At 43.2% G+C, this 19,899-nt stretch overlaps 2 protein-coding genes across 3 annotated transcripts in view; both read left to right on the top strand.

Moving 5' to 3' along the window:
- Nulp1 (Nuclear localized protein 1) overlaps positions 1-19,899 on the top strand; it is a 127,274-nt gene that overhangs the window by 59,714 nt on the left and 47,661 nt on the right. For both annotated transcript variants that reach the window (XM_075702217.1, XM_075702210.1), the window contains exon 8: positions 13,134-13,365. In XM_075702217.1, the coding sequence (XP_075558332.1) occupies positions 13,134-13,365 (232 nt within the window). The remainder of the gene's footprint in view (positions 1-13,133; positions 13,366-19,899) is intronic.
- Positions 10,155-11,692, top strand: LOC142574425 (uncharacterized). The gene has a single exon (XM_075683512.1). The coding sequence runs from the start codon at positions 10,155-10,157 to the stop codon at positions 11,517-11,519; it is 1,365 nt and encodes a 454-aa protein (XP_075539627.1). The 3' UTR covers positions 11,520-11,692.

Raw genomic sequence — 19,899 nt, 5'->3', positions numbered from 1 at the left:
TCTTTGAATCATTTCAAGGGAGTTGGTGCTCTTTTTTGTATCCGGGTCCCAAATGCTAAAGGCGTACTCGAGCATAGTCTGAGGGAAAGTGTTATAATCCAAGAGCTTAATGTTGGAAGGGGAACGACTTAGTTTACGTTTTAAGAAAAATAATATTGAGAAAGCTGAAGAACAAGTTTGTGCGATGTGCGCGGACCAGTTCAATTGATTGTTAAGTGTCAACCCTAGCTACTTCCTGAATATTGGAACCTTGTAAAGAGTAATTGAACGAGCTAATATGTTTTTTCTCGTTACATGTAGGAGCACAGTTTTCTTGATGTTAAGACTCATGTCATATTCCACACACCATTGGCCAATAGCCGTCCAAGAACCTTGGGAGAATACCATGGTCAGATGATTCCCTTATCTGTTTAAACAATATACAATAATCTGCAAATAATCGTATGCATACAGAGTTTGGGATAACATCAGTTAAATCATTAATATAAATAAGAAACAGCATGGGACCCAGTACACTTCCCTTCGGTACACCAGAAGTGACACCCAGAGACTCGGAAACAGCACCATTCACCTCTACAAATTGACTCCTGTTTTCTCAGTATGCAGCAATCATTGAACTATGTATTAGGGAATACCAATGAGCTCTAATTAAGGAATAAGTTTCTTATGTGGGACTGTATTGAAGGCTTTGGCAAAATCTAAGAACAATATATCAACTTGTCCCGAAGTGTCAAGAACACATAAGTGATGAACAATAGTCACCAATTGAGTAACTGTTGACATTCCTTTTCAGAAACCATGTTGGAAAGGAGATAGTATGCTTTCATTAGTCAGAAAATCCCTAATGACACCTGCTAGCATGTGCTCTAAAATTTTACAACTGTTAATTATTGATACTGGCCGATAATTAGATAGCATTGTTTAATTGCCTGATTTGTGAATGGGTACTACCCTGGCCACTTTCTAATCTAAAGGCAGATAACTAAAACGCAGGGAAACTGTGAACATGTTGGCTAAATACCCCACTATCTATGAAGCATAATGTCTTAGAAACATGTTTGGAATACCGTAAGCTCTGCAACCTTTCTTGATATCAAGCTGACATTGCAATGATAAGATACCTTTAGCTGATTTTTTGGTTTAGTGTATAGTCGGTTTTTGTTGACGGGCACAGGTTTGCCCAGAATAAATTAGTTTTCATAGAAACGGCTGTCATAACTGTTGGTTACATATCTGGTGGAGGTGCTGGGCATGGTTATGGAAGGAATATTCCTGTAATTTAGACATTGGTCCTGTGTTTTAAGAACCGGTTTCGGAGTAAATATGCCTTGAAAATAGTGATTAAAAGAATTGGCAGTTTCTTGGCCGTCGACTACCATGGTTTCATTTACTTTTTCTATCGCTTCTTTTCTCTGACTGAGATGGCGCCAAAATCCGCTGGGGTTAGTATTTAAAAGTGAGGGAAGTGTAACTGTGTAGTACAGTCGAACTCACTTATAACAATATTCAAGTGCCACGAAAATTCCATTGTTATAACCGGGTTGCATGGAAAAATCAAGATACGGGGATGGCAGAGCTGTTGTGAGAAAACTATATTGGCGGGGAGGCCAGTGCCCTTCCCCAGCACCTTCCTCCATCTGGCTGCTGATTGTGATCACTCATTTAACTGCTTCCTGAGCACTCCGATCGCATGTAATAAGCCATGGCTGTCGGTGTTAAAGAATGACACTGCTATAACATTGCTTAAATGATATTGCGCGACATAAAAACGACACGGACGTGAAAGAAGACGACACACCAAGCGCAAACTTTCAACTAAAAAAAAAAAAAGTTGAAAGTTTGCGCTTGGTGTGTCGTCTTCTTTCACGTCCGTGTCGTTTTTATGTCGCGCAATATCATTTAAGCAATGGATTACCAACTTGCCCGGAATGCTGCTCTCATTGCTATAACAACTGCAAAGAGGGGTCACAAGTCGCAAGCGATGTGCAAGCTCCGCTTAGGCACCGCTTTGGTGGCCCCGAAAGGGGCCTTTTAAAAAATAAATGCAAGGAGGTTGTCGTGGCAGTCTGTCAGCTCGATAAATCCAGAAGAAACGCTTAGGCGAGATAGCCACAAGCATCTCGCCACGTACTTCTCAATGGCTTGCACGAGAAATCTGTCGGCCTTGCATGCTTTATGCGAAGCTTGCCGACATCCTTTTCCAAGGCATCCAGGTTCTCCACGTAGTGCAGTGCAAGGTTCCTCGCGAAAACTAAGCACAGGAGGGACTGAACCATCTGTTGAGCCTCCTGTGGGCAGCCTGCCCTATCGCGTCATCGCTGCCGTCGTCGTCATCGCTATCCGATGCAAGCACATTCGCGACAATTGCCTCATCGGTTGGAAGCACTTAGTTTGCAAAGCACCTAGTTTCCAAATCTATATCCGTGCACCTTCTTTTCACCGGAAACATCATGCATTGCCAATTATCAGCGGGTGGATCAGCCTTCTTCCATTTCGGCGGCGAGTCAAACGAGACTGCGAAACGATGTGACCAGGAAGGATTTTAGCACAACCAACAAGCACGAACGTGAGCGGTTAAGCTGTTTGCAGAACTGCGCTGAATGAGGAGCCAGCGAGCAATTTGGGACCAGCGCAGTTGGCGCAGTCCATTTGTATTTCAGAGATTGGCGCTGCGTAGAGCTATGGGACACAGCCCATTCGTGTTCGGAGGGGTGGAAGGGCAACGAGAGAGAGGCCCGCGGAGAAGGCTAGAAAATGAGCGCACGGCAGTTGCTGGGGCAGCGGGCCATAGTTTAGCGGCTCGAATTTCTCGTTTTCATTTTTTTTTCTTTTCAAGGACTTACAGGTGGCACATTTCTAGGAAACTGTTCACCCTTAAGTGACCAACAAAAACATAGCAAGTGTGATAAAAAATGCCACATTCAACACTCAAAAAGCCATTAAAAAAATTTTCACTAACAAAACACAAATCTAGAACAGCACCTTCACCAGTGGATACTTTGACTGTTTTAAACAAATTCAAGGCTAACATAATATCCAAGATCACATTGTTAGATTCACACTGACCATAAACCAAACACTCCCAGTCCAGTCTATGTAAAAAAGTCTATGCATAAAAAAGCCAGTTAATTCGAACGCGAGAAGGTTCCGCCACGGATAATTCGAACTACGCGCCACCGTGCTGGCAGCTTGGCGCCTGGCACACGGCCAGAGAAACGTGCCTACTGCCTACACACTAGGCTGCATCACCTCCAGGCCGAATAGAACGGCGAGAGAAGGCAAAATCGGGAAAAATCTAACCGGCACGGAATCGATCACAGGGCAAGCGACGGCTGCCTCCTCACCGTTCTACGTGACCTCTGAGACTTCTTTTCGGTCACGAATCTCGGAGGCTTTGCAAATCTTGTGTAGCTGCTAATGTTGCACGGCAGATGGTGCTGCAAGCGCCAAAACACAGTGAATCAAGTGCGTCGCAGCTGCGCTTGCAATCAAGAACCGACGAATCCGGGCCTTCGCCACCTTCACATGTTCAGCGTCTTTGTCTTGGCAACCTTCATCGGTTGTGCACGTCTGTTTTCAGCTTAGGATGTACCGGCCGTCGCGATTCTTTATGATGGTCTTAAGCCCCGGCTAACGTTCGTTTCGGTGGACATCGGTGGTGTGGCACAGTTGGTCCCAGAGCTGGGACTTGAAGTTGGCGTGTGCCCGCAGCACACGCCATCACTTTCGGACACGCCAAATTTCTGACATGCCCTACTGCTTCCAAATCAGTGTACTGTTGTTCTCCTTCACTTTCGTTAGTTCGAATTTTCGTTAATTCGAACTGAAGCGGCTTCCCCTTGTGGTTCGAATTAACGAGCTTTTACTGTACATTCTTTCCAGCGTCTTTCTCTGCCTTCCCGCTTTGCCAGAGCAATTTTCGTGTCCTTAACTTGTCTAGTGAGAAGTCGTTTTCAATAGAAATCCCCGAGTCTTTTAGTTTCCACAAATTATGTCACACCATTTGTTTCTCAAGGTAATTCTGGAAGCAGAGAATCACTGGGTGGGAAGTACTGTGCCCCAACACATGAATAAGTGTCGCAGACATGCAGTTAACCCCTAGTTTTTCTTTAAAGACCTTATCAATTACCTTTTGTTGTAAATCATCTTCAGTTTCACCCTCCTGTTCATTAACGCCGAACACAATTAAGTTACTTCTTCAACTGTGATCTTCCAGATCTGTTAACACAATCTCTGCGAGTTCAGCTGTTCTCGTATTTTGAAACTTTCTTGAAACCTTTGAATCTCCTGTGAGTTTTTGTGCACTTCCTTAACATCCTCCTCAACCTTATCTGTGTGCACACCAAAATCAGACACAGCTTTTTCAGTCCTTTCTAGTCTATCCTTAACTTCCGCTAGATCAATGTGAATTGCTTTCTGACCTTCCAGAAAAGATTCAAGCATTTCCGTAACAGAAGGACCAGTGTTCTCTTCTACTATATCGCTGCAGAGTAGTAACTTACAAATATGGAAATAATCAGCAGCAATAAGCATGATAGTGCATGGGCTCGGCACAGCAATAATATATCTATCATCACTTGTTAACGAGCAGGGGTAACTAACCTGTAACAAAATAGGAGGCCTGCTTAGCACACCGTTCGCTCTGGTTTCGCCGAGCCCACTGAAATTCCAAGAGTGCTGCTGTGGTTTTATAGCCAGTACTGTCGGGGGTGTCACACGTGCGATACTAGGTGTTGTCACTTGAAGAAAATCACCGTTGTGGTAGGCGTTGTGGTAGGTGTAATCACCGTTGTCCCATGTGCTGTTGAATACCGCTGCTTGCTGCTCTATGGGTCCACCGCCGTGCGTGTGAAACGTTATAAGTCCAGCAGAACCTAGCACTAGCGCCTGTAACAAGATGGGAGGCATGCTGAGCACGTTTGCTCTGGTTTCACCGAGCAACTGGTGTGTGAAGTGGCAATGTGTTACAGAGGGGTTAGGTTCAGATGAGAAAAGTTAGAGGTAGGTGAACGGTTCCTGCGTCATATCTATGGCAGATAAAACACGGAGCTTTCTTCTGTACGTGCTCAACCTTTTTAAGTTAAGACAACGGCAAATTCTGTTCTGCATACTGACTCAGATGTGCATTGACAGACTCCGTAAGGCATCCGACGTGGCTTTCAGAGTCTCTTTTTCTTTATCATTATGAATGACACCGTTACCAGGACTGCCCTTGTCGTTTCTGTATCCGTAAAAGGTTGGCTCCTGTGTCCTGCAAAAGACGTCGCAAGCTCATGTTGAGCTTGCATTTCTAGAAGCAAATGATAGAGATGCAGGACACCACCACCATCAATGTTGTAACAGAAATTTGAGGAAACAATATGTTGGCTGAATTTTTATGCTCATAAAGTGACACCAACCTATGCCACCTTTTATATCAACATACATATTTTATAGTGCAAATTTGGACCGTTAGTTTTCTTCTGTGTTTTATGCCCTGGGAAAAAACGAGAAAAAATTTTTGTTTTCAAAATTATGTTTTTTTTTCTAAACCCTCACATCTCTGCCTAGCACAAAAGACCGATGCCCTATTCAGGCAGGTATATGTTGTGCAGTGCGAAGCTCTCCATTTATTTTTGAAGCACCGAGGACCCTTTACCAAAGGAACAATAGGCCCAGGCTGTAAAACATGCTGACAAGGACCTAACGAGTGGCTGCATTTTATGCGAGTGTCACTTTGAAGAAAGCTTCATCAAAAGGACCTATCAGAATGTTATCAATATTCAAATTGTCAAAATATGTACATGGCATTGGCCAAATTTTAAAGAATGCATTGTTCCTACAGTATTCCCATGGGCGCCAAAATATTTATGTGAGCAACATCGATTAAAGCAGAAAGCTGGGCGTGTTGATTGTTTGGCATGTTTATATCGCTCAAGATGGATATGCAATGTGGGATAGGGTGGGTACTGAACATCAATAGGTTACTAAAATGCAGACAGGCAGCAGTACAGAATGTACAGAGCGACAAGAGTGCTGGCAGCAACAATCAAAAGAAAGACATCCTCAATGCACGTGCATAGCGCATAGCACCTAAGTATTTCTTTATCTTTTCTTTTTTCTTTGGAGGGTGGTAAAAGGAGTAATTGTGCAGTTTTCACATTTCTTTGGAATGCAAAAGGCCTAGTCAGCTTTATTCCAAGTGATAATTGCCAACCACATATATAGTCTACCAATACTGGTGTGGACTTGCATCTTTTGCAGTGATTTATGGGATGGCTTGATCCTGCTGGAGCCTGCACCTTTGCACATTGCTCTGTTGCATAATTGTTCAGTTGGCAGCCAGCCTGGCCTCTGTAACACCTGCCACACAAAAGTGGCACACTACAATGTACCGTTCCTGTTTTGCTTGTGACAAAACATGTTACATGCCTTAGTGTGCAGATGGCACATTTGCATGGTGCCCAATTTGCAGAATATCTTTTTAGTACATAATCACTGGCGTGTTCAGGGCTGAGAACGACACCAGGGTGCCACACTTTCTAGCCATTTTCGTTAGGTGCTGGGATAGCTGGTGCAAATATGACACTTCTGAGCATCTTTATTACTGCCTACAATTAAAATGAGTTGGCTGTGAGGTACAAAACAAGGAACTCATGGCAAGACATCTACCATTTCCATTTCCATCTAGTGGCTGCAGTATAAAAATTAAATCTCTAAACAAACAGAGGACTGCCTGTGGCAAGTGCCAGAGGCACTTTAATTCGAGGAGGTACAAGAAGGCTGACCAACGTGCTATGAAAATCAGACCAAATTAGCTTGTTTTGCAATTGTGTTCACGCATGTTCTAGGCAGAAAAATATAGGTCGAGAACAGAATGAAACCTGTGAAGTGTTGCCAACCACTAATTATTTTTTGCAAATGCCAAAACCATTAATTTTCTTCTCATAAATATTGCACGATAACTTTCTGCTGTGCACTGGCACAAAAAATGGTTGAACTGAAGAATCATTGAACTGAGACACAACTTAAACAAACCTCTTGTGAAAACATATGTGGTAAGTCCATCACCGAACTTGCAGCAAATGCACTGTGCATTTCTTGCCTGACTTATTGCATAGACTTGTATATATATTGCATGCATAGCCTTGTAAAGGGAGAGAAAAAAAGTTAGCTTGTATGTTCTTATCTGTGTTCTGTGCAATTGATCTATAGTAGTGAAAATCTTATGAGCAAAGTGAAAGTATAAAATGTTGCAGGTTTCTCCACTTAAAGATCACCAGTATTAGCATGCTTGTATAAAGCGGCATCTGGGATGACTGATATTTTTCATTCCATACTTGTGCAGCCATTCGTTTCCGCTCGTAACACTTTACCTTCGAGCCACCAAAGTACTAGTGAGCAGTGATTTGTGACAACAGATTGCGCAAACCTCTGTTTGCAAAAAGAAATAGTATTGACACAAATATTTTGTCACTTTTTCTTTTTAATAGCTATTTACCCATGTTATTTATAAAGCCTAACTTTCTCAAAAGTAATCTTAATGAACAGTTTGAAACATCTGCTAATTGCAGTGTGACTTCGGGCTTGAAGTAAGCCTGTGTTACATCATAGAACTTGAAGATGGTGGCCATGTGCTATCACTAACCACTGACACAAAAGTCTGTCAGCCCAGTGCAGTCGTCATGGGCCACACCATGATCGTGCTGCCAAATGTTGGGTGTATTATGTGCTGCACAGGATAATAGGGAGAGAAAAGGTGAAAGGGGCATGCCACGTTTCCATAGAAGTGGCAGCAGAGGACCGGGCTTATCTTAGTGTTAATGCAGAGGAATATAGGGAAGGAGGAAAGGCTATGATATGATGGCATGTGCGCGGCTTTCGGGGACATGGTTGTGATGTGGCTTTGAAATGTAGTACTGGGCATACTCATCAGGCCTCACTGTTTTGCATTACCATGGGACCAACACCTGCTGTGCTGTGCATAGCAATAATTTTGGACAGGCTGCATTGAAAGATGATATGGGCATGTTCAGATAAGAACGGTAATCGAGGTCCCATGACCATTTTTTGTTTTCAATGAAATTTTTATATCTGATGGGCAAACGTGTCCACACAAAGGAATGGACCTTAGTTTTGCAAGAAACTTCGTAGTTTTCTCGCAAAAAAATCGTATGTCACAAGCGGTAGAGAACGTCGTTTTTGCCACTTCGCAAAGTTGCAAGTTTGGAGCCTCACTGCATGCACAATAATTTGTTTCCGCACATAAGTAATTTTTCGCTACCTCTTTGCAACGTGTACTCTATGAGTGAATAAAAAAACATTTTCTTGCTGTGTCAATATTCTAAATAAAAAATCGCAAACTTCGCTTCCCGAGCTACGCGGGGCAAAAAAGGCACTTTTCAGGGCAGCCTCAGGGCAAGATGCGTAAAGATATCCACGCTGAATCTTTTTCTCAGTATTTTACAGCTACTTTTACTCACTTTAGGCAAGTTTTGTAGTTCTACACTTGACAGATATTTTTCAATATGGCCTCAAATTTGGCCGATGTTCAAAAACGTCAAAAAAGTGACAATTTTGACTTGGATTTAAAAAAAAACATCATCATCGAATTTCATTAAAATTTGCCTGAATAATCCTCAATACTCGATAATATTATAGTACCAAAAAAGTGTTGCATTATATTGTTTTAAAGTATGAAAATGAATACAGAACTGAGTTCATGATTTCAATCCCTACGATTGCTCAGTATTTTCTCTTAGGATGCGCTATCGTGAGAAGCTGGATTTAGTGTTGTCTTTTTGTGGGTAACTTTTAAACGCTACAGTTGCTGAGTTCATAAGTCTATTTTTTAAGTGTTCTTTTTCTCTTACAATCAAAGGTCTAAAGCTCCTATTCGCTTTCGTACTCTTCTAACAGTGGGACTTAACTTACTGTAAGCATATTTGAGAACGTTATTTTGGAGTGACGTGTGGTTAGTGGTCGTTTATGCAAACATTTAATGCACCCGTCGCTACTCTCAAGATGCCTTTAATGAGCTGCCGCTGCTCCATGGATGAACCGCGCCTGGCAGCCGCTCCTATAGCTATATAACGCCTGGCGCGACCCTGAATTTCATAGCACCATGTGTGCCGCCACCGCACCGAGGCTTTAGCCGCCGCTATCATCTTTCCATCGCAACGCACCGAACGCCTGGCAGTTATACCTCTGCCTTCGACCGAGGCAAGCCCGATGAGCGGACGTTGTTCGGATCTCGAGTTTCGCATGTCGTTTTGCAGGCCTAGTAGAGGGTGGGGTCATTTTCTGTACCCATGTGGTTTCTCTGCGCTCGAGGGCTCCCACGACAAGCATACTTGGTATCTCAGTCTCAGTTCGTACGCCAGACCGAACCAACGTCAGTGTCGACGGCGGGCAGCCTGTGTTAAAAATCCATCCATCTGTCCATCTCCTTTTTTTTGGGAAAGCAGCCCTGGGCCCTGCATCCATCACGTGCTCTTCTGTCCCACGATAACCTACGGAAGCGGTGAGCTTTTGCATTCATGAAGAGATTTCCGCGGCGAACGTTTTGTGCCGACTACTCAAAAAGGCACAAACAGAGAATTGTAAAAGGACGTAATTTTCGCAGTGTAAAGACACTCAATGTCGCTGCTCTCAAAAAAGTCCTGCTTCCCGAAGAAGCTCTCCGAGTACGAGAAAGTGACTTCATATGTCAGAATTGTTACCGTCGGTTCAAGGAAGACATAGATAATATGCAGGCAGAGTCGACTGAAACATTCGAAGAATTTCGCCCTGGAGAAGAAATCGTAGAAAATTTAAACTCCAGTGTCAGCCTTACCTCCGAAATCTCGCCCCTAAAGCCACCGAGCGCTCTAAAAAAACGCCTCAGACTTTCCTATGCAAAGCGAAAGCAGGAAGAGGTGGCCAGAGCTGTGGTGACGAAAATACGATCAGGGATACAGGCAGCATATAATATCCCAGAGACTTCGCGTGCGTCTCAAGAAAAGTGTGCGCAATGCAGCAGGTGGGAAGACAACCTACATGCTGCCTACAATAGGTGTATGTCCTTTCAAGAGCGTTGCCAGCTGCTGACACTGCTACCACGCAACCTAACTGTGAAATATGTGCAGGAAGTTATTCCAGAGTCAACGAGGTACGTTATTCATAAATCGAAGAAGATGGTGGATGAAGAAGGCGTATGGTCAACACAGGAGCGATATACAAGATGTAAGCTACAACACGAAGACATTACCACCATTTTAGAATATTACACCATGGATGAACTCGATTGCTCTAGACAGACACTGAACAAAAAGGATGTTGTGAGAATCGAAAAAGAGGGAGAGAAGGAATGGGTACCTAAACGGTTCATGACGCGGTCCTTGCGAGAAGCATTCCGCCTCTACAAGCAAGCTCACCCTGCCTCCCAGGTTGGCCTCACAAAATTCATATCCTTGCGTCCTAAGTGGGTGAAATGCTCGCCACAGTGGCAAGTGTGTGTTTGCGTGTGCTGTGCAAACTTTCAGTTGTGCCTCGTGGGACTACAGAACGCCTCCGGAAGGTCGCTTTCTCCCGATGATATGCAGAGTCTCTGCGTATGCCAGGAACCTACTGTGTCATGTTACCTCAGGAATTGTGAGCACTGTCCACAAGATGGCATTTTCACTTTGGAAAGTTTTGATATGAGCAGCGAGGACGAGGTGTTGATTGCTTCATGGGAATACGGTGAGCTAGTTAAAAAAACTCTGACTGCTTCATCATTTATGCGAGAATTTCTAAGAATGACCATGAAATGGATTCCCCACAACTATATCAGATCTGTGCAAGCAAAAGCAATACATGAAGAAAAACAGAGCTGCGAGAGAGGTGCTATTGTTTTGCATTTTGATTTCGCCAAAAACTGGACAGTTGTGCTTCCAGACGCAGTACAAGCGTACCATTGGCAGAAAAAGCAGGTCACCGTGTTTACCTGCGTTGTCACGTCAAGAAAATCTACTCGGAACTACGCCGTTATTTCCGACGATATGTCTCATGATTCAGCTCATGCATGTTTGGCTCTGTCAAAAATCAAAGCGCACCTTGAAGACAACGCGCCAATCTACACCAAGATAACACATGTGAGCGACGGGGCTCCCGCTCACTTCAAGAATAAATATCAGTTTCATGAGCTACAATGCAGTGAATGTCAAGAGACGAAATGGATGTTTTCGGCCACTGGACACGGCAAAAATGCTTGCGACGGCATTGGTGGGCTTGTGAAACATCGAGCATCACACCACAACTTGCGGAAGCCTGCAAGTGAGGCCATACAAACAGCCAGCGGCTTCGTGGACGCAATTCAAGGAACGCTAAAGAATATCACCATTCTGGAGCTCCCACAGAGGGAGCTTGCAGACTTTCGCGAAATGAAGAAGGAAGAATGGAAAACGGCAAAGAAAGTGCCTGGAGTTCAGACACTCCACATGTGGAAGTACGTTCAATCAAATGAAGGCAGTGCATCCTACGTGGCATCCACCGCTGCTTCGGAATGGAAGAGACTGTGATCTCGTTTGTGCTTCGGGCTGGACAATATAATGTGCGCATACCGAAGTCAACTGCTGCCGCTTATTTCTTGTTACGATTTTCTGAATTGCAATCTGCACATAAAGCGGCATACCATTTGTAAATTGTGTCCTGATTAAAACTCCTGCTGATTAAAAACCTTGCAGATAAATTGTCCCCCTCAGAAGACTACGTTTTGTCTCCTGACAGTGCCCTGTCAAACCATTGAACACAGAGGTAAACAGATGCAGGTGCGGACACGTCGGCTTCAGAAACACATTAATATTCATTTTTATATATAAAAACTTTTCTAAGCACCGATAAATGATCTAATATTTTTAAAGAATCGATTACATACCAATGTAACTTACGATGATAAATTAGGCAATACAAGAACGTTTGACCGCCGCCAGCCAGTTCTTGACACATCAGGTGAAATAGCGAATTTATTCCCATTTTGACGCATCAAGAACGCCGCTAACAAGCAAGTAGAAGCTCTACAAACATTGAGGATGGTTTGGATATTGTGGTAAATAAAATGTAACCAAGTTCAGTGAGTGCTAAAACAAATTTCTGAGAGTTACTATTTCTAAGAGGCAGTAATAAGCAACTCTAGATAACAAAAACATGAACTCAGTTTTGTATTCATTTTTATACTTTAAAATAATATAATGCAATACCTTTTTGGTACCTCAAAATTAACGATTATTGAGGATTATTCAGGCAAATTTTAATGAAATTCAACGATGATGTTCTTTTTTTAATCGAAGTCAAAGTTGTCACTTTTTTGACGTTTTTGATCTTCGGCCAAATTTGAGGCCGTATTGAAAAATATCTATCAAGTGTAAAACTACAAAACTTGCCTAAAGTGAGTAAAAATAGCTGGAAAATACTGAGAAAAAGATTCAGTGTGGAGATCTTTACGCATCTTGCCCTGAGGCTGCCCTGAAAAGTGCCTTTTTTGCCCCGCGTAGCTCGGGAAGCGAAGTTTGCGATTTTTTATTTAGAATATTGACACAGCAAGAAAATGTTTTTTTATTCGCTCATAGAGTACACGTTGCAAAGAGGTAGTGAAAAATTACTTATGTGCGGAAAAAATTTATTGTTCATGCAGTGAGGCTCCAAACTTGCAACTTTGCAAAGTGGCAAAAACGACGTTCTCCACCTCTTGTGACATACGATTTTTTTCCGAGAAAACTACGAAGTTTCTTGCAAAACTAAGGTTCATTCCTTTGTGTGGACACATTTGCCCATCAGATATAAAAATTTCATTGAAAACAAAAAATGGTCATGGGACCTCGATTACCGTTCTTATCTGAACAGGCCCATATAATTTGGTGTGTTGCGTGCTCATAGGAATTGAGGTTCCATACTGTGATTACAAAGTTGGCAGCTACCTGTTAAAAAAAAAGAAAATTTGAGACAAAATATTTTTGTTTGTTTATAAATATATGTTTGTTAGGGCTTTCTGTTAGAGTTCTGAAAGTAGGTGAACGGGCACCTCTGCTTTCCCCCAAGAATGTTTGTATTGGAACCTCAATATCTTCATATTATGTCTCCATTGTTTCAGCCAACTATGTCCTAGCCTTTTCAGCAATTTGTTTTTATTGTTATAGGCTTGACCCAGACAATGACCCGCTATGTGTGACGCTCCTTCTGGACTACTATGCTATCCGTGCGGAGCAGTACCAGTACCTGGTGCGGCTGTATCGTGAGTGGGATGCTGAACGCAACCTATGCCAATTGCCGAATTTTGCCTTCTCTGTGCCACTGGCCCTCTTCCACATGGCACGGGCAGGTGCCGGTGAAGACACGATGTCATCTGATGAGCTAGAAGCAGACAAAATGGTGTGTCTACCATACTGCCTCTGCAGAAAACCTTCTATTATGCTGTCACATGATACTAAAGCAGGCCTTATGGCCTACTTGTTGCTTTTATGGTGCCTGCTAAAAGCCTTTCCATTTCTGTAGTTCAGTGCATATATTCATAGTTTTGATCATTTTTACTCGTGAAACGGGTTTTGTGACCTTAATGCTAAAGACAAATTAAATGGCTGGGAAGTGCCTGTACGTAATCAATGCTATGCGAGCAAAGAAAAAAGTGACGTTAAATGAGTAATGCACTAAATCTTAATTTCATTCATTTGGTGCCATGTAGACAAACTTCATGTTGCCCTAATGAGATTCACTGTTTGATGTGCTCGCTAGAACTTTCACCAATCAAATGTGTACGCTCAACACCATTGTGCACATAGTGTAGTATGCTTACCTCATTTGTTATGGGTCTTATCCAGTAAAATTCATGAACACCTATACAAAGGCATCTCTTAAGGCAGAGACTGTTCAAATTGCTATAAAGACTGATGGAACCAAACATTCAAAAACACTGAAATCAACTAGCGCAGTTGTGTTTAATGACATGTACAGTTATAGTTAGCCTGCTGTTGTATTTCACTAACATTGAGGGGATTTAGAACTTGTACATGGGTCTCTATTTTAAAGGGGCACTAAAGTGAAAAATGAGTCTAGCTGTATTAGCAAATTACCCTTCTACAATACCAAAAGAAATGGTGGAACTCATCTTGCGATGACTGTCGATGGTAGTGCATTTAGCATTGAATCAACATAGTGAAATAGTGTATTGCCACCACCGAAACAAATTATGTGTGAGGCGTGTACTACAATGGGATTCCTCTTTTACATTTCCCCAAGAACACTTAGCCCCATCTCGCGCTGCCGCCACGAAGCCCGCACGTGGTCTCCGAAATGCATGGCATGTTGGTGCATGTGAGTGCTGTGAAATGTGTCGCATTGCAACTGGGCTCCTCTCACACTTCTTTCTGCACATGCTATGCCATCTAGTGGCAGAGCATGCACAGACAACAGAGTACAAATTGTATGGGACAGCTGAAAATCTAATGAAGTGATGGAAATTCACCAAGGACGGAAGCAAGGATGTCCTCTGTCTCCATTGTTGTTCATGCTTTGTTAAGGGCATAGAAAGGTGACTGGAAAACAGTGAATTAGGGTTAGATTTATCATACGTGTGTAATAGATAAATGGTGCAACAGAAGGTCCCCGGATTGATTTATGCGGATCACATAGTGCTGCTAGGGGACAATGCAAGAGATCTACAGACACCTGTGAATATGTGTATCAACGCTGCAACAAATCTAGGCCTTAAGTTTAGCACAGAGAAATCAGGAATTATGATCTTCAATGAAGAGACAACTAATTATGTGGTGTCAATTCAACAGCAAGTCATACCCATAGTCAATCAATATAAGAACCTCGATGTATACATAAACAAAGACTTACTCATGCCCCCCACCAAGATAATCTGAAAATAAAGGGGAAGTGGAATGTAGCAATAATGAAACTTGGAGCACTTTGGGGCCACAATAAATATGAGGTGGGGCTTGGATTCGGGAAAGGAGTAATGGTGCCAGCACTAACGTCCACAAATGCCATTCTGTGCTCAAATCTTCTCAGGGCTGGAAGTTAACCAAAGATTGGTAGGCCTGTTGGCTTTGGGAGCCCACAACAAGACCACAAATGAGGCAGTGCAGTGCAACATGGGTTCGGCCTCATTTGAAGTGAGAGAAGCACAGAGCAGAATTAGTTTTAAAGAAAGACTAAGAACATGGATCAAAATAAACAGGCAGCTAAAATGCACAAGTATCTGTACCTGAAAAGCGTGGAAACAGAATGGAGGAAGAGGTAAAAAATGTTGGCAACCAAGTATAGGGTAATTGAAAGTGTAAGTAGACAACCAGGAGTCATCAGAAAGTGAGATAAACAGAGACAGTGAATTGGATGCAAAGAATGAAAACGAGAAAGACCGCATATATTTACAAGAACATGGAAAAAGAAATTAGAAGGGAAAATCTGTACGCTAACACGAAGGGAAGTGCCTTGCTATTTGAGGCTCGAGCTGGTTGCCTAAGGGCAGAAACATACCGGAGCAAATTTTCCCAACTAGATGAGGCATGTGTATGCTGCGGCAAAAATCAGCAGACCACTCAGCACATCCTAATGAAATGTGAAGGGACTCACCCAGTGAGGCTCGTAGATAACGTACACCTTCCAGAAGAGCTTGGATTTAAAGTGGACGGAAGCATCAACCAATCCGCAGTCGAGATGGGCAAGAGACATTTAGAGTATTGGTGGAAAAAAATGCAGGGAAGAGACTGATATGACAGGATCCATTACAGTCATAGGTTAGATAGAGAAGTTTTGAGGGTGATTAAAAAAAAAACAAGATTAAGAAGATGTAAGCAAAAATGCTACAATTAAAAGCATGTATAGCATATCTGAGTAACTCAGGCAGGCTAGGTGACTATTTGTCACTGCCCCATTTCAAAGGTGATGCCAGTAAAATATCATCATCAGCAGCAGCACTGCCGAGAAGTCCGCACATGGCCTCCGAGACGAGAAGCGTGGCGTGCTGGTGCCTGCAAATGCGTAGAATTGTTCCCTTACTTGCTGCACATTCAGAGTGGCACATGTTCAGTGACCCAAGTTGGGGAGAGGTTCATTGAAGAGCAGCACATACCCAGTGCATTTGTGGCGCAGCCTGCCTATACATCGGGTTGCTGTCCTTGAGGAACCCTTGTAATGTGGGTTCAATTCCGCTCAGCATCAGTGAAATTTAAGGGATATTTTTTGTCATTGTAGAGTGGCACATACCTAGTTACCCAAGTTGGCGTGAAAGCGTTCATTGAAGAGTGGCACACACCTATTGGCCAATTCCCAGTAACCGAAGTGGCATCAAAAAGGTTCATTGAAGACTGAATGGCACATACCCAATGCTCCAAGTCGGCGCCAAAGAATTTCTTCGAACAGTGGTGCCTACCCAGTCCGGTATCTACAGTGACCTATGTCAGTGTGCAAGAGGTTCATTGAAGAGTGGCATGTATGGTTTATTTTAATAGTCGGTGTTGAAATTTGTTAGCTCTCACGCACACACACACGCGCACACTTTTGTAATTGATGAGAGTTGCTGCTCTGCTTGCCTACCAGCTAGCAGGTCGCCATCTAACTATAAGAAGGTCAATAAGAAGCCTTTGCACGACGATGGCGCAAATACCACTGTGAAGTTTAACCTTGTCCGTAAACGTATTACCGTTTACACAATACAGGATCACCAGACAGGTGTACAGCAGCAACAATGCTGGTAGTGACATTTTTTGTGACGCATTGTGTATACAGAAACCACATAGCTAGAATGGCCTTTCATATTACACTTATTTGCTTGCGTAAAGCATTTGTTAGCAACATATTCATAAGCATGTATTCCTTTTACGATTTTTCTTCAACGAAATAACTTGAGCAGCCTAAAAATGTTTCATTTGTATTGTAGTGGCACAAAGCGTCACAGGATACTACCACTAGTATTCACAATACTGCCATTTATAGCTCCAATTGCCTAGGAATATGTAACAGAAATTTAAGGGTCAGCTAAAAAAAATGAAAAATATGTCTTAGTAAAATAAAGAGGCGGTTCTGTATCACACCATTACAGTGAATATGTAGAAACGCGATAGAGGCGGCACCATGAATAGCTATGACATTTCACTTTCATAACATATAAACAAGTGCTAGTTAATCCTTAATGCGCAGTTTTTGTAGCTTATTCATGTTTCACAGAATTCTTATCATGTAACGTAGTCCAAAAAATTGCTTTTGATGCTTGCAAGCAACAACCACATACACAAAATTTCTGCTTTATGCACAAGTCTTCCGGATGCAGTGCCATCCGCGCTTTGGCTCACAACAGTCGAACTTACATCCACGAGATACTTCAAATCGCTAATGTGTGAAAGCCACTAGATGCAAGACAACTCCATTCTTGTATTCTTCATACTTCATATTGAAGCACCACGCAAGAGAAACTTCGATAACGACACTATAGCGGCACCACAATTTGCGCAAAAGACGCCACACGCATTGGCGTGTGCAGCACAGTACAGTAGCTACGAGCAAGTGTCATGATACTGACGCAACTAAAAATAAAAAAATCAAGAAAACAAAAGGTTGGCTGCGCGCAGACGTTCATGCTCTTGTTTTTGTCGAGATGGCACGAGTGCCACCATGTAACTGTGCTCCACCAACTGGGATGCGCAGACCTCGTTGCCTGCCCTCGCTGGAGGGTTCTGGCGGAAAAGTAAAAGAATATCACTGCCTTTAGTTTTATTCAGGCGGCTTAGTGGCATCAGTATCAGCTTGAGAAGCGGAGTTCAGCCAACGTTTAGAGTTTTGCACAGTGACGTTGCGATAGCCAGTATCTTGTGTCTTAAGATACACAATACATTCTTTCATGTATCGGAAATACAAGTACTGATACACGTCTTGCCAGACGTATTATGATACAGATACAAGATACCCAAAGAGCATCTAAGATAGTATCTAAGATATTATGTAAAATAAATGTATCTTCCATACTACCCAGTGCTGATGGTGTCAAAGCGATGCCCTTTGAGCTTCATTTTTGGAAACAAGGCAAAGTTATGAGGGCCAGGTCGGATGAGTAGGGAGGATGGGGCACAATTGCCAGGGTGTTTGCTGAAAAATCAGTGGTCTTGAGGGAGGTGAGAGTGGGCGCATTGTCATGATGCAACAGCCAGTTTTTGTTGCGCCAGAGTTCAGGTTGTTTCCGGCTCGCGTCGTTTTGCAGGCATCGCAGAACATCACAGTAGAAAGATGAATGAGCAGTCTGCCCTTTGGGAACAAATTCCCTGTGGATTACCTCTTTTGCATCGAAGAAAATGATGAGCATGGTTTTGGTAGCACTCCTTACTTGTCTTGCTGTCTTTGGTCTCGGTGAACTCAGGCTCTTCCATTGGGAAGATTGCTGCTTCGTTTCGGGATCGTGCCCGCAAACCCACGATTCTTCAGCAGTGATGACTCTGTTGATTAAGGTTGGGTCTGCATGTGCAGTAGTTTTAAGCTCCATGCACACATCAACACGCCGTTGCTTCTGGTCAGCAGTTAAGACTCGAGGAGGAGGGGGGAGGGGGGAATGAACTTCGTGGCGATGTGGTGCATTTAGAAGCCTTCAGTAATAATTGCTTGGCACTGTGCATAACCAATTCCTGTCATTTAACCCAGTTCATGAATGGTTAGGCAGTGATGCTCTTGAATCGGTTGTGGAATTTTCACAATGTTCTCTGGTGTTGTGCTGGTTCGTGGCCATCCTGAGTGCTTGCCGTCTTTCACTGAGGTTTAACCACTCTTGAACCAAGAATGCCACTCAAAGCCCTGACTGCATCCCATAGCAGCATCACCACACAACTGAAGAAGAATTTCCAAAGTTTCTGTGGCAGATTTACCCAACTTCATGCACAATTTCACGCAAACCTGCTGTTGAAGCTTTTCTTTCATTTTTTCAAAATGCAGACGATTTCTGACACTTTCTCACTTTAGCAAGCGCTGCTGGCAAATGAACCCTCCTGTCACCCCGCCACTCGATACATCTACTCGTGTGATATGTGTGCAGCTACATCTAACAGCACAAGTGCATACTTTTGTTATTCCCCACATAATTACACCAGTCCCAGAACTTTCGGATAACACGTCGTACATAGCCCCCGGGACAAGCTTAAGAATCCTAGGAATGCCAACGCATTAAAAAGCCACTCTTACCATGAGAGGATCCTGCCAAGGTAGCTTAGCAGCTGTGGCATTGTGCTGCTTAGCTCAAGGTTGCGTGTTTGATTCTGGCTGTGGTGGCCACATTCCGATGGGGGTGGAATGCAAAAATGCTTGCGCACCATGAATTGTGTACACGCTAAGAACCACATCTGGTCAAAATTAATTTGGAGTCTCCCACTACGATGTGCCTCATAATCAGATTGTTGTTCTGGCACATAAAACCACAGAATTGAGTTGAACCGTGAGAAGAGGCTTGATAAGCCAGAAAAGACGCAGAAACGAAAGACAGGTGGCAATGCTGCTTTGAAGTTTCAGTGCCAGCTCACTGCGACGTCATGGGTGTTGGCAGCATCTCCTCAGACTTGGTTAGTTTTTATTACGATAATAATTATGTGGACACTCCAAGCGAATTTCTGCCATCACTGTGAGGTTCCATATATAAAGTTGAAGTGTGATAAGATCGCATCTGTGTGACGTATGCTGTAAGTGCGAGGAAAAACCTACGAGTGCGAGCTGAGAAGGATGGTGGCTTGGTGCGGCGGCTTCTTCTCAGGCGCTGTTGTGGCTGACAGTCCTTCTGGACAAAGGATGCTTCACCGCCAAACCTGCAGCTTTGGAGTGCTGTTGGGACATCGCCCCTGCAGGCAATTGTGCTTCGACCACAAACGTCTGTCGCCTCCCCCCCCTCCTCCTCAGTGACCGAAAACGACCTGGAGGAGGAAACAATAG

Source organism: Dermacentor variabilis, chromosome 1, assembly GCF_050947875.1.
Source record: "Dermacentor variabilis isolate Ectoservices chromosome 1, ASM5094787v1, whole genome shotgun sequence".
In the NCBI taxonomy this organism is placed as follows: domain Eukaryota; kingdom Metazoa; phylum Arthropoda; class Arachnida; order Ixodida; family Ixodidae; genus Dermacentor; species Dermacentor variabilis.
Note: the sequence above shows the minus strand (reverse complement) of the source record. Positions and strands in the feature narration are given on the sequence as shown.

What these genes read in the sequence shown, in the direction of transcription:
- LOC142574425 (XM_075683512.1), top strand. Translation starts at nt 10,155, where the DNA reads ATGGTGGATGAAGAAGGCGTATGGTCAACACAGGAGCGATATACAAGA.